Source organism: Oryctolagus cuniculus, chromosome 9 (genome assembly GCF_964237555.1).
Source record: "Oryctolagus cuniculus chromosome 9, mOryCun1.1, whole genome shotgun sequence".
NCBI lineage: Eukaryota > Metazoa > Chordata > Mammalia > Lagomorpha > Leporidae > Oryctolagus > Oryctolagus cuniculus.
In genome coordinates, this window is record NC_091440.1 from 109,512,902 (window position 1) to 109,528,467 (window position 15,566).

Here is a 15,566-nt window from a genome sequence, read left to right on the forward strand (position 1 = left end):
AGCTGGGAGGCGTTGCCAGGAGCTAGGGAACTAGTGGAAGCTCAGGGCTTCCCCTCCGCCCTACAGGAAAGGATGGCCACACCAGCTCCACCCTTTATTCTGTAAGTGCTGGTTATCTCTGTCCTGTACTCTAGTCTGAAATCCCACCCTGCCTAGGGCAAGGTAGTCCTCCGATTACCACCTTCATCCAGGAAAACCAGCATTTCCACTCTCTTCCCTTACCTATTAGTTGTGGGAAAGGAGGGTGATGTTATATAATTAGGTTAACCTTATAATTTTTCAGCCAGAGACACTGATGATAGCGATGCAGGGCTCCACTGGTAACTAAGCCAGGACAACAGCCATAAACCAGAACTATCCCACACAAACTGGGATGTCTCTGTGTTTATAGAAGTTTTTGAAGGATGGGATCTGTGAGTCAGGGAATCAGGTTCCAATCTTGCATTCTGCCCAAACAAGTCCTGAGGGCTAAGTGTCTCTTCTCCCTGGCTCTCAGTTTCCCCAGTCGAAGAAGGGGGTGTTACGCAAAATATGTCTCAGATCTCGCCCAACTTTAAAACACGAACATTAGACTCAAGCTTTCTGAGTCTCTCGGGGGCTATGAAGGTGAATAAGACGCACCCTCCACCTCCTAGATGTTGGGCACCTAAAGTCCAGAAACTCCTAACAGTGTCCTCCCGCATGGTCTTGTCACAGTCAAAATCCTTGTGTCCTCATTTGTCTCACAATATCAGAACTCCTGATATTGTTGCCCTTAGTCAGCCCAAAGGGGGCGTCACTCATTTATTTCATGATAAAAAGCTCAGTTTAAGCAGATTCCTTTTGTTTGATGGTTATGACTCATTTTATCTGCATGGTGGTAGGTGGTAGGTAGGTAAATTAGAGAAGAGACAAAATAAATAGTGATCCGACTTCTTTCACAAAAACCCAGAGACAAAACAGCTTTGTAAGTTTCAGACCAGCAAGCAATGATAAGATCAGTTTTGTCACATGCACTTGTAATGACAACCTCTTTTGATGCCTTAAGTTCCAAAATAAATTACTGATTTTAGCTCTTTTCTGAAGAAAGACTTTGTCCCCAAAACATACTCAGTTGCCACTGATCCTTTGGTGTTGGTACTGCTTGAGTAGTGATTCCTTAAAAGCTGCTTGGGCCATGTGAAATAAGCCACAGGTGGGGACTGAAGTCTCCAAATGGACCCAGCTCAGCCCGATCACCTCTGCAGGCCCGGACTTGCATGTAGTCTACAGGGAGAAGAACAAGATCCATGTATCTCAAATTCTCACATTTCATTGCTTGCTGGGGGCACCCTCCTGTAATTTCTTTCTTGTTTTAATTTTATTTGAGAGACTAACTCCCCAGACACCAGCAATGGCCAGGAGTAGGTTGGGCCAAAGCCAGGAGCCAGGAACTCAATCCAAGTCTCTCATTTGGGTGAGAAGAACCCAGTTACTGGAGCCATCATCACCTGCTGCCTCCCAGGGTCTACATCAGCAGGAATTTAGAATCAGGAACTGGAGCCAAGAACTCTAATACAGGACATGGGTTTCCCAACCAGCATCTTAACAGCTAGACCAAATGCCTGCTGCTCTCCTACAATTTCAGTTCTTCAATTCCACCCTTTCCTGTGCCCCATCGAAGGGACTATACGAGGTCATTTTTAATCATTTTTTAGTACCTGTTACTTTTTTAAATTTATTTTTAAAGATTTATTGATTCAAAAGGCAAAGTGATAAATAGAGGAAGATACAGAGAGAAAAAGATCTTGCATGTATTGATCGACTCCTCAAGTGGCCCCAAGGGCTGGCTGGACCAGGCCAAAACCAGGATCCTGAAATTCCACATGGATCTTGCACACATGCGGCAGGGTCCCAGCCACTTGGGTCATCATCCACTGCTTTCCCAGGTGCAATAGCATGGAGCTGGATCAGAAGCCGAGTAGCTGGGACATGAACTGGCATTTCAACCTGGGATGCCAGTATCACAAGCAGTGACTTAACCCACTGTGCTTCAATGCTGGCCCCCGTTTTTAATCATTTTAATTTGAGGATATTTAGATACCCAGTGCTGTGATTGTTTCTGCAACCATGGACACAGTTTTAAGGTGACTGTTCTGCTGGGGTGAAAACTTCACATCACAATGGGAAGCTACAAGCATTGTAGAGCTCTGCCTTGCAGCTAGCACATGGCAATGGCCCAGATGCTAGAGAGGTCTCATTTCTTTGTTGCAAGTGGGGAGGGAGCGTGGATTCTGTGATACTTCACAGAAGATTCATTTATAGGATTGCAGGATTGAGGGGAACAGTCCCCCTCCTGGCCCTCCCCCACCACCAAAAGCGACTTTGGAGGTATAAGTCTCATACAACTTTAATGAGATGATTAAATAAGATGAAGTACATGATTCTGCATTGCAGTAACAAAGTAATAGCTAGCATTTAGTGTGGTCTTTGTTGTATGCCCAGCCCCGTTCTAAGCTCCTATAGGTTTAAGTCATGTAGTCCTCACAAGCTAATACCATTATCCCCGCTTTGTAGATGAGGACGTAGACACTAAGAGCAATAAAGTAACACGCCCCAAAGTCAAGTAGCAAAGTTCAGGTTTGAGCCCAGGTGGGGCTGACACCAGTCCTTTGTTCATTCCACTGCAGAATGAATGAGCAGACCACAGATGACAGTTTGGTACCTTTTTGTTCTGCACGTGTCCTGAAACTAGGAAGAAGTTGAGACAAGGACAGCAGGGCAATTTTCAGGCCCCCTGACTCAGATAGAGTGGCACAGGTCCCAGCATGCCTGTTTACAGTACTGCCAGATTTAAACAAAAGAAAGTCGAAGATCTTTGTCTCTCCATAAATAAAAATTTTTAAAACGAGTTAGTGGGCATTTGATAAAGCAGTTAAGACACCACTTGGGATGTTAGCATCCCATATCAAAGTGCCTAGGTTGAAGTCCCAGCTCCACTCCTGATTCTAGCAAATAACTAATGCACACCCTAGGAGGCAGCACATGATGACTTCAGTGCTAGCGTACCTGCCATCCCCATGGGAGACCTGGATTGAGTTCCTGTTGGCCTGGCCTGGCCCAGCCCAAGGTGTTGTGGGTTTTGGGGGAGTGAACCAGTGCTTGGAAGAGATACTCTTTCCCTCCCTTCTTCCCTCCCTCCCTTTTAAATTAGTTAATTTTTTAAAAAGAATGTCAAGGACACCTTTTGAGAACCCAAAGTATGGCCTCAGTTTGTGATATTAAAATCTCATACTAAATTGGACTAGATTAATGTTGATGAACGGTTGACTCCCTTAGGATGAATTGACTCAGCATGCTACTCTCCAGCCTATGAGAAATGGGGGCTCCGGTTGAGACCCTGCCCTCAGATCACAGCTGCTGAGTAGACAGCAGGTAGAGGAAGTATTCAGCTGCTCAGGCCACATCCTGTTTCTGGTTGTTGTAAAAGCCCCCTGATTCTTTAGTCTTGCTGGAATCATGATGATAAATGAACTGTCAAGAAGGCCATCAACTGGGTTTGACATTTCTGTTACACATTTTAGCTGTGTAATATATGATGGAGCCAGAGAATGTATGGTACATGGGTGCTGTGGATCTAGACCTCCTGGTTCAAATCCCAGATCCCCAGTTTAACTTCCTTGTGTTGCCCTTTCATATGTAAAAGAACGAAAACGACTATACCTGTCTCATTCAGGGATGCTCCAAAACGTTTGTAGAGAATATAATTTTATTTGGACCAAAAAAATTTTATATCCATGGATAATTTTTTCTTAGTACACATTTTCTGTGAACTTTCTGAAGCCTCCCTAGTAAGGTTGATGTAAGAATGAAAAGTGTTAATATGGGAAATGCCCTTGGAACTGCACCTTGCCAGACAGCAAGCACTCAATCAATGTTATTCATTAACATTATTCAGTAGTTCTTACCATTATTTGGTTAGTTTTTTTTTTTTTTGCTTTTTGTAAATTTTCATTGTGATAAAATACATATTATATGACATTTTTCACCTTAATCCTTTTTAAGATTTATTTATTTATTTATGGGAAAGGCAGAGTGACAGAGCGAGAAAGCGAGACAAAGAGATATCTTCCATCTGCTGGTTCCCTCCCCAAATGCCTGCAACAGCTGGGGCTTGGCCAGCCCAAAGCCAAGAGCCAGGAACTCCATCCAAGTCTCCCATGTGGGTGGCAGGAACAAAAATACTTGGTCCATCATCTGCTGCCTCCCAGGTGTGTTAGCAGGAAGTTGGACCAGAAGTAGAGGAGCCAGAATTCGAACTAGCTTTCTGGTATGGGATGCAAGCATGCCAACCAGCAGTTCAACCCACCAGACCACAATGCCCGCCTCCCATCCTAACATTTTTTTTTTTTTAATTTTAAAACTGTATTTATCTGAAGGTCAGAGTTACAGAGAGAGAGAGAGATCTTCCATCTGCTGGTTCACTCCCCAGATGTCTAAAACAGCTGGGGCTGGGCCAGGCCGAAGCCAAGAGTCAGGAGCTTCTTCTAGGTCTCCCATGTGGGTACCAGGAGCACAAGCACTTGAACCATCTTCCGCTGCTTTTCCTAGGCCAATAGCAGGGGGCTGGATTGTAAGTGGAGCAGCTGGGACACAAACCGGCACCCATATGGGATGCTGGCCTTGCAGGCGGCAGCTGTATCTGCAATGGCCCCATCATCCTACCAGTTTTTAAGTGAACAGTTCAGTAGTGTTAAGTATATCCACATACTTGCGTGATGGTGTTGCTTCTAATTTTCTTAGCTATTCTTGTTGCAACTGCACATACTTTGTGCAGATACTAGATTTGTGCATCCCATTCATAGGAAGGCCTGTTGCCTCCCCACACCATTATTCTAGAACAGCTTCATGGATTAACTAGGCACCATCTGCAGCATAATTTCTATGGAAAAATATATTTGAAGTGCCAACCTTAATTATGTTCAGAACACAGCCTGTTTTAAAGCCAACACTCCTTGCATTTTATGTGACCTTGTAGTACCTGGCACGTGGTAGGTCCTTCATGTTCCCTTTGCAAACTTCCCATTAATCTTCCAGCCGTCTCCTCTCAGATTTAACAACCAGAGGATTAACCCTTTGTACCCCTGTGCATTCTGCAATTCTTGGATCTGACAGCAGGTAATGAGAGTGCCTACCAGATAAAGAGCAGGCCCAGATCTTGACTTCCCATTCTGCCTGGTAGTAGGGCCTCTGGGGCACCTGTTAACACCATCTTGCTGTTACCAGACCTCATTCCACTCTTGTGCAAGCTCTCCTTTCCTCTCTGGAGCGTTTTCTTCCTGCTTCACGTCCTGCGTTTCCAGGTCTGGGGCAACGTGATCTTTTGCCTCTGATCCTTGTCCCCACTACAGTTTGTTGGCCAAGACAAAGTATAGAGCGCTGGATGGTTCGGTGGGCCTCTTTGTGTCTGGTGATCCCATCACCCTCCCTGCCTTCTCCGGCTTTCTCCAGTGACCTGGAAGCCCCGTTAGCCCTAGGGCTAGCTTGTTCTCTTAGGCCAGAAGTTTTAGGGGCAAGAGATTCCTAATATGCATGAGTAACTCTCCCAAGATAAACAGGAAGTCTCCAAAAACTTGCTTTTGCCCCTAAGGAAATGCCATCTGATCGCCTTCAGATAAAGGGACTGGGGCAGTTAGATTTTTATCTGCAGAGAAGGAAGCCCTCAACTAAGGGGTTATCTTGCTCTTTTCCCCACACCATTAAATTCTTCTGCCTTATCTTTGTGCCATGCTGACCCTACTCTTTACAAATGATTGAGAGGTTTACCACCTTCAGTCCACTTGCTACATTTGAAATCCAGCCCGTGACTTCTTCATTCACTTTTGTGCTGCTTCATTAAGACCAAGGGACTCAACCCTGTAGAGTCTACAGCCTGGCAAGAGCAGGAAGCTCCTTTCTGTCTACAAGCTTGCATGTGCTTTCTTGCTCACCCACTGGCAAGGGCAGCCTGATTGGAGCAGTCAGGCCTGCTGCACAGTAATGAGGATTCAGCCTCGGAGTACTCAGAGTTGCCCATTTTGTTTATCTCATTCCCTTTCATCAAGTCTTATCAAATTCTAGGAGCTTACCTGGCGTTCATTGCTTATGACCTTGAGCGTATGCAACTTGTGCATTCAAACTAAGTCAGTTTATGACTCAGGCCCTGTGTGAGAGTTCAGGACCGTTGGCACACTGGTGAAAGGGGCCATGGAAGGTCTCTGAGCCAAGCAGAGGTTGAACCTCACAGAAAATGGGGAGTGATGGGTGTATTGGTTTCCTAGCACTGCTTCCAGAGCCTAACACAGACTGGGTGGCTGGAGCAACAGAAATGCAGTAGCTCAGCATCTTGGAGGCTGGAAGTCAGATTAGGGTTGTGCCGGGGTTCTCTGCTAGCTTCTGTAGTTTGCTGGCCATCTTTGGCATCCACTGGCTTAGATAGAGATCTCTGCCTTTGTCTTCTTCATGTGGTGTTCTCCCTATGTATGTGTGTCTGTGTCCCAAGACTGCTTTCTGTAAGCTTTCCATAGGCTTAAACTGACCCTTTCTGTAGCTTAAACTGACCTCACCTTATCTTACTAACTCAGCAAGGATACACTGTGCAAAGAAGGTGACATTGTGAGACTCTCTGGAGGTTAGGAATTCAACATAGGAATTTGGAGAGACACAACTCAACCCATAATGGGGGTAAGAGAACTTGAGTATACAGACTGAACTTTTTAAAAAGATTTATTTATTTATATGAAAGTCAGAATTGTAGAGAGAGAGGGAGAAAGTGAGATCCATCTTCCGTGTACTGGTTCACTCCCCAGATGGCTGCAACAGCCGGGCTGGACCAGGTTGAAACCAGAAGCTTCATCTGGGTCTCCCACTTGGGTGGCAGGGGCCCAAGTAGTTGGGCCATCTTCTGCTACTTTGCCCAGCCCATTAGCAGAGAGCTGGATGGGAAGTGGAGAAGGTGGAACATGAACCAATGCCCAGAGGGGATGCCAGTGTCACAGGTGGTGGCTTTACCCACTATGCCACAGCACCAGCCTGTATATGGAATCTGGTTTGAATTCCACTTCAAAACCCAATTCTGTATTATTCAGTTTCCATTAATCCTTTTAAAAAAACTGCACTGTGGGCCCAGTGCTGTGGCATAGAAGGTAGAGCCTCTGTCTGCAGTGCCGTCATCCCATATGGGCCATGGTTCAAGTCCCAGCTGTTCCACTTCTGATTCAGCTCTCTGCTATGGCCTAAGAAAGCAGTACAAGATGGCCCAAGTGCTTAGGCCCCTGCACCTGCATGGGAGACTCAGAAGAAGCTCCTGGCTCCTGGCTTCAGAATGACCCAACTCTGGCTGTTGCGGCTATTTGGGGAGTAAACCAATAGATGGAAGACACCTCTCTCTCTCTCTCTCTGACTCTCTCTCTCTCTCTAACTCTGCCTTTCAAATAAATAAATAAATCTTTAAAAAAAAACTGCAGAGATATGATCTCTTCTAGAAAATTGTGGAACAGTGTGGACTGAGACAGATGAAGGAGGTACCACAGGGCCTGTGGATTTGCATCTCCCTCTCTGACATCTTGGGTCACCAGTCGTTTCAGGGCCCTTAGGAAAGCCTAATGGTGGAAATGCAATCCTGCCTATGAGATGTAAAGTTCACCTTCACCTTTGTTCCACCCTGGAAATTTCCCAGCAAAACCCATGACTTTCACCAAAGGCAGGATTTTTTTTTTTAGGTTTACTCGTTATTCATTATTTATAACGTTATTAAATTGGGTCAAACTTTGATGAGACTTAAGTAGAGAAACTTTTCTAGGAAGTAAAAGAGGATGAGCAGTCAGACCTTTTTTGAGTTACTGCAGTTAACGTATTGATTTACTGGCTCTTAGGTGGTGAGGAGAAGGGACTATTTGAGTCTGCAGGAGAAAGGTTTGGGATCAGTAAACACTTTTAACCAGAAGGGCAGCTCCGCACCACAACCTGAGCTTTCTTCCTCCCTCTTGTCCATACCGGCCAGAACTCATTACGTGGGGCTTTCTCTCCCATATCAAGACCTTCAGAATCAGGGTGGTGTGGACAGCTTCCCAGTTTTCTAGCTGGGCAGCTCACCAAGAAAAAACCCAGACATCAAGGCCACAGGCTGAAAAAAAAAAAAATCATCTTGTTGTAGGCAGAAGACTCCCACAGTCTGGGGGATTTCATGCACCCACTGTCCGCTCAGTGCATTTCCTGTGTCCGGAGCTTCTCTGCCTGCCGGCTCTGGTCTCGTAAAGTTTCCACACCCTGCTGCCAACTTCTAATAACAGAGGCAGCAGGCAGCAGCGTAGCAGTATCAGAGCCCGCTGGATACGTGGGTGCATGCTTTGCAAAGTAAAACAAAGCTCAGAAAGTCTCCTTGCAGGCCTGCCAGCCTTGACTGTGGTATGCCCAGACCACCAGGAGCCTGGAATTAAATACCCTCAGATCCAGTTCTCTACCATTAATGTTATCAGCTTCATCAAATACTTCCTCTTTGAGTGGTGTCTGCAGAGAAATAAATAAATCAAGCTCTTCCAAGCTCTGGTCCCGCCCGGATCCTGAGTCAGAAGTAAAATTTGAGTTGAATTATTATCTCGAGTACTGTCTCCCTCCCTCATTGTTCCCCAAGCTCTGGGCAGGAACGGAGAGTGAAATCTCTCCAGGACATTACATCAGTTCCTCTTTTACCCTTGGCATGAGAGTTCTTCCTCTCATAGTCTTCTCGGACTTCCTAAGGCTTGCCTGGAGTGCACACCCACACACTGAGCCTTGAAGCGCAGCACATCAAAGAGTGCCTGCAGGTAACCAGATTACTGACCAACGCCTGTGTCCGTTTTGAAATTTATAAGACGGGAAATGGATTCAGGAAATGGGATTTTTCAATACATGGTCTTTATCATCCTTAAGCATTTTTAAACCTTAATAAGCTTTTAAGTAAAGAGAGACATTCTGGAAATGGCATTTGGAAGAAAATATATGGAAGTTTAGAATGAAACTGTCTTATGGTTACTTATAATGATCCTATGCTGTGACAAATGAAAAGTGAACCATGGACAAAAGGTAAATTTGTTTTTATGGGCATCAGAATTGAGATCCGTGTTAGCTATAAAAAGAAAACTCGCCTCATCCCCCAAAAGATTGTAGATCATTTCTATCAGACTCATCTTAGCCATTAAAGTTAACTCCATTGGCCTAGTCAGTCGCCTGTAAGCATTTATATGCATTTCAGCTGAAGTGAGGAAGTTACTGCTCATTACACCAACCTGTTCCCTCCCAAGGTTGATTAAGCACTTTACCAAAAAGACTTTTTATAATGGGAAATATCAAACCTATGTAAAAGTAGAGTTGTATAGTGAGCCACCATGTACCCCCTCACCAGTTTTGATTAATCAAGTCACAGCCAACCTTGTTTCCTCTGTGCCCTACCTAGAATCTCCATCATCTTGGATTGTGTTAAAGCGAATCCAAGATAAATCAGATATACGCCCAGATATTTTATAGAAATTATAATCACAGAGCCAGTGCTGTCACCTGAAAACTAGTCTCATAAATGTCATCTGAGCCAGAATCCAAGCAAGGGCCTATATGTTGCAGATGGTTACAGTGTCTCCTAAGCTTGTTAGAATCTTAGATTCTCCTCCATATCTTCCAGTGTGTTTGAATGCTGTCTCTCTTTAGCTGTAGTTAGTATAACTTTTTTCCTGTGCTTAAAAAAATTCAATTTTCCTTTTCTAAACTGATTAGGAGCAGAATTGTTTCAGATTTCAGATTTTGGAATACATACATATACATGACAAGGTATGTTGGGGACAAGACCCAAGTCTCAACACTCAATTCATTTATATTCTATATACACCTTGTTCACATTATAGCCTGAGGGTAATTTTTTTATTATTTAATTTTTTGCATGAAACAGAGTTCATGGGAAAGAATTTTCTAGTTGCAGCGCCATGTTGGCCCTCAAGTTTCAGATTTCTTGAATTGGGGTGCTCAGCCTATAGCTTTTTTTCCCTCTGGTTGCTCTCAAGATTCCCTCTTGGTCTTTGGTTTCCAGCAGCTGAACTGAGATGTGCCTCAGTGTGCAACCTGCTTGACATTTGCTGAGTTTCTTGGAGCTCTAAGTTTGTTGTTAACAAAAATGGGGATGATCTGGCCATTATTTCTTCCTTTTTTTCCTACCCCATTCTTTCTATGCATTTCTTCTTGGATTCCAATTATTTGTATATTCACTTTGTGATATTGCTGTACAGGTTCTAGGATTTAATTTTTATTTTTATTCCTCTGTCTTCAAGTGTATTAACCCATTCTTCCCTCTTCTCCACTCTTTTGTTAAGTCCTATCCAGTCTTTCATTTTTAGATATCGTACTTTTTACTTGTGGAATCATTGTTTTAACAGCTTTTTTTTCTTTTTATCCACTTTAAGTTTTTATTTGACAGAGACAGGCACAGGCAGAGAACACGCCCACCTGCTGGTTCAAGCCTCCAATGTCTACAATGGCTAGGGCTAGGCTGAGGTTGAAGTTGGGATCCAGGAACTCAATCCAAGTGTTCCACATAGGTGGCAGAAATCCAGTTACTTGAGCCATCACCACTGCCTTCATGGGTCTGCATTGCCAGGAAGCTGGAGTCATGAGCTGGAGTTGCATATTAGCTGGTCTCCTCCAGTGTGGGATGCAGGCGTCATGACTGCTGGCCCAGATGCCCAGCCTCTCAATTTATTTGTGCTTGACAGTATCTGTTATCACTCATTACTACCATCATTCAATTAAGTACTTAAACTTATTTATAATATCTGCTTTAAAGTCCTGTTTTGATAATTCCAATATCTAGACTATGCCTGTTTCAGTTGACTACCTGTCCTCTTGATTATAGAATCCATTTTTTTCTGTTTTATCTCATGTCTAGCAAAGGTTTTTTTTAAGATTTATTTATTCATTTGAAAAGCAGAGTAAAAGAGAAAGAGAGGGAGAGACAGAATCTTCCATCTATTGGTTCCCTCCCCAAATGGTCATAATGGCCAGAGTGGGGCCAGTCCAAAACCAGGAGCCAGGAGCTTCTTCCAAGTCTCCCAGGTGGGTGCAGGGACCCAAGCACTTGGGCCATCCTCCACTGCCTTCCCAGATGCATTAGCCGGGAGCAGAATTGGAAGTGGAGGAACCGGTACTTGAACTGGCACCCATATGGCCACAGGTGCCAGCCCCCTAGCAAAATTTTATTGGATTCTGAACATTATAGGGAATACATTGCGGTGTAATTTGTGGAAGACCAAGCTTCCATAAATCCAGAATGACTGGCTAATTATCTGTTCGAGGAAAAGGCACTCTCTTCAGAGGAATGTAACTTAATCCACTCTTCCCGCAATGTATTCCTGCCTCAGTTTTGTCTTTAGCACTCAGCCAGTTTCCTTTGTTCTGGGGTGGACTGTTTACCCATAAGCTGTAACCATTCTGGATAACGGACAGCTGAAGTGTTTACAGAACCTCCTGGCTTAGTGAGACTCAGACTCTGAACACTGTCCCCGCCATGGTGGCCAGTAGCTGAGCTTTCTCCTCCTATCTTTTGACGATCCAGCTGTTGGTTTTCACTGTATCCTCTAGTCTCCCAGTATGTGTTATTCGGGAGTCAGACAGGAATTCGAGGAATATTTACATGCCGATTTAGCGGGTTGGTCCCTCCTTTGTGAACTTCACTGCTTCAATTTTTTCCCACTCTAGCAACGCTGTCCCCTTTCCTCTGACATCTCAAGCAAGTTTCTGTTCATTTCCCATCCCGTGGTGGAAGACCTAGAGAAAGCTATATAAATATGGATCTTAATCTGTTCTAGGTCCCTCCTTTCCAGAGTGAAATCCCCTTGCATTTTTTCTAAATTTATTTGAAAGGTGGAGTTAGAGAGATCTTCCATTTGCTGGTTCACTCCAAAAATGGCTGTTATGGCTGGGGCTGGGCCAGGTCAGAGCCAGGAGCTTCTTCCAGTTTTCCCACATAGATGCAGGGACCCGAGCACTTGGGCCATCTTCCACTGCTTTCCCAGGAGCATTAGCAGGGAGCTTGATTGGAAGAGGAGCAGCCAGAACTCAAATCGATGTCCATATGGGATGCAGACACTGCAGGTGGGTGGAGGCTTAACCCACTGTGCCACAGTGCCGCTCCCCCTTCCATTTTTGTCTGCTTTTGATCACTCTCCAGAATGTTCAAATGGCTTCAATGTTTTTTTTTATCCACACTCTATCATTTTTGTCTGCAGCAAGGCTGGTCTGGTACAAACCACCCTACCATTATTGAAACTAAAACTTACCCTATCACATACTTGGTAGCTGATCATAAATACTCCATCTTGCTTTTCTTAATTAATACCAGTCCATAGCAAAATGGGAGATACTCTCCTCTCCTTTTTAATGCTTGCATACTACTCCATTATTTACAGACACCATATTTGAACCAGTCTCCTGTTAATAGACATTCCAGTGATGAAGCACTTGTGGATTTATGGTAGGTTATACAATAGTAAAAAAAAAATAAATAAGTCCATTGCCTTCAAAGTGACTTTTTAAAAAGGTATATGTATTTTGAAAGAGGAGGAAAGAGAGAATCTTCCATCTGCTGGTATACTCCCCAGATGGCTGCAATGGCCAAGGTTAGGCCAGGCTGAAGCCAGGAGCTTCATTCCTGTTTCCCATGTAGATGGCAGGGGCCCAGGCGTTTAGTCCAGCTGCTGCTGCTTTTCCCAGGCCATTAGCAGGGAGCTGGAGCAGAAGTGGAGCAACAAAGATATGAACTGGTGTCCACGTGGGATGCTGGCATCACAGGTAGCAGCTTTACCTACTACGCCACGACGCCGGCCCCAAGAAATGATCTTTTAATATCATAAGTAGTGTTTGTGTTCGTGATCTAATGGAACTTTAAAGTCCCCATTTTCCTGTTAATTCTGTATCAAACTTGAAGAAATCACAACCTCCATCTATATTAACCCTGCCAGATTCTCAGATCCCCTTTATGTGTTCTTCATGGACCACAGATGGTACCTTTGACTCACTTTCTCCAGAACCAAGAACAAGAACCATGAGCAAGGACCAGCAAGCGTGCACAGTTTTGGGGAGATGGCTCTGAGAACAGACATGGCCAGGGATACCTCCTTGGGGTAGATTTAAAGCCCTATAGAAAGCTGCATTTTCCCAGGCAGACACCTGTCCTTCTGAGCCTTAGCAGGGATCCCTGGAGCCACCTGTGTTGCTCGGTCCCTGCGTGTGGCTGCTAGAGCCACTCTATTGCTGAGCCATGTACACTTGTGATGTCCTTACTCACATGTCACCATCTTGAACCTTCCAGTGGAATGGGGCGGAGGTGTTGCTGGGTGCCCCGCCGTCCTCCTTCTTACCCGGTTTCCGAGCATTCGTAGGGCCTGTGCCCTGAGGATCTAGGTGCTCCTGAAAATTCTTTCATGCACAGCAAGATTATCACTCTGAAAACACAGTCCGTGGTGAAAGCAGGTTGTGGTGTGATTTTGTGCCCCGGTTTTTAAGTGGCAAAGTGACGGATGTTGTAATGAGTACACAGATCGTAGAATTTGACCAGAGTCTCACTCCAGTCCTCTAACTGGCTTTGTGGCCTGGAGTAAGTTCTTTCTGCCTTAGTTTTATCATCTGTAAAATAGGGGATTATTAGTGGTATCTCCTGCTTAGGTGTGGTGTAAGTTTTAAACAGTAAAACTCAATACCTAGGATATAAAAATTGTTCATCGTTATCAATAATACCAACTAACCTGGAGATAAAGAACATGAAAATTTGGTTATGGATGGAAGTCAACCAAAGTGTGAGAGAGAAACCCCTGAGAACGCTTCCCCCTCTGACAGCCACATACAAGAGTCAAGTGGGAAAAGAAAATGCAGACGGTGGGCTTCGTTGTGTTTCTCCGTCGGGGTGGAAGGAAGCTTTGCAGACTACTTAGCTTGTCTAGTAGCAGGAAACCAATTTCAAGTGTAGGTACTTGGATTTTTTTTTTTTAAAGCAGTGAAACAGACAGTATCCTGGGAAGACTGAGGCTACGTGCACACCTGCATGTCCCCCGGTTTACGCCTTTAGAGCCACAGAGAGGTCCCTGTTGTGCTAGTTCACTGGATCTGATGGTCTCTCCCTCTGCCCCACAGATAACTGTGTCCAGAGGACCCCCAGGCCGTCCGTGGAGAACGTGCACCACAACCCTCCCACCATTGAACTGTTGCACCGCCCCAGGTCGCCCATGACGACAAACCACCGGCCTTCTCCCGACCCCGAGCAGCGGCCCCTGCGGTCGCCCCTGGACAACATGATCCGCCGTCTCTCCCCGGCTGAGAGGGCCCAGGGGCCGAGGCTTCACCAGGAGAACAACCACCAGGAGTCCTACCCCTTGTCAGTGTCTCCCATGGAGAATAACCATTGCCCACCGTCCTCCGAGTCCCACCAGAAGCCATCCAGCCCCCGGCAGGAGAGCACACGGGTCATCCAGCTGATGCCCAGCCCCATCATGCACCCCTTGATCCTGAACCCCCGGCACTCCGTGGATTTCAAACAGTCCAGGCTCTCGGAGGACGGGCTGCATAGGGAAGGGAAGCCCATCAACCTCTCTCATCGGGAAGACCTGGCTTACATGAACCACATCATGGTCTCCGTGTCCCCTCCTGAGGAGCACGCCATGCCCATTGGGAGAATAGCAGGTGAGTGAGCGCGCCTTCCCTGTGCCCCTGTGCCCCTGTGCCCCTCCAGCATCAGGGGGGCCTGACAAAGCCGTGCTGTCCCCTTAGAGCCTGCAGCCAGCCCCACACCATTCCCAGTTAGGTGCTGCAAAGGCCCTGGGAGCGCAACTGGAGACTCCTGCCTGAATGAGGCAAAATCCCTATGGTCTGGTTAATGAGCCTACTAGGGTGGAGTGGTTAATGAGCCTCAGAAATGTGAAGAAACAAATGTCCTCTGTCCAGCTTACTAGGAGAGTCGCATCAGAACCAAGGCAAAGCAGACACACTGAAAATAAAAGGTTTATGAGCATGCTAATGGCCCTGTCCTGAAGTTTCCAGCAGCTAATTAACAAGTAGACACAGCACAAAGGACCTCTGACTGTAATCTCACTCTACGGGCGGGACTCAGTGGAGCTTCACCTGGGTAGATAGAGAGGAAAACAGGACCACGAGGTCGCAGGCACGTGTTGCTGCGTTATTTGGACAGAGGAAACCACTCCAGAGTTCTTTTGATGATGACAAGCCCAGCGATGCTTAGCCAACATGAGAAACCAGTGCCAGCCGGTGAGAACAATCTACACATTGCATTTTGCTGGTGTGTGCAGGTTTACCGGAGGGCATTCTGCAGAAGCCTAATCCTCTAACCATTTGGCGAGGTGACCGCTGTCTCCTCACAGGACGTTTGTTGAGCACCTGCGACGTTCCGGGAAGTGCTCTAAAGAGTACAGGATACACAGTTCCTTACGGGTTTGAGAATTTAGTGGGTAAGACAGATGTGGAAGCCTCTGCGATTTAAAGCAGAATAAAATAAGCCCTCTGTCTCATCTGTTCAGGGTACACACCTACTGTGTGCCAGA

General features: G+C 45.6%; 1 protein-coding gene across 9 annotated transcripts in view; it reads left to right on the plus strand.

Moving 5' to 3' along the window:
* ETV6 (ETS variant transcription factor 6) overlaps positions 1-15,566 on the plus strand; it is a 271,165-nt gene that overhangs the window by 234,031 nt on the left and 21,568 nt on the right. For all 9 annotated transcript variants that reach the window (XM_051850767.2, XM_051850771.2, XM_051850770.2 and 6 more), the window contains one exon: positions 14,146-14,691. In XM_051850767.2, the coding sequence (XP_051706727.1) occupies positions 14,146-14,691 (546 nt within the window). The remainder of the gene's footprint in view (positions 1-14,145; positions 14,692-15,566) is intronic.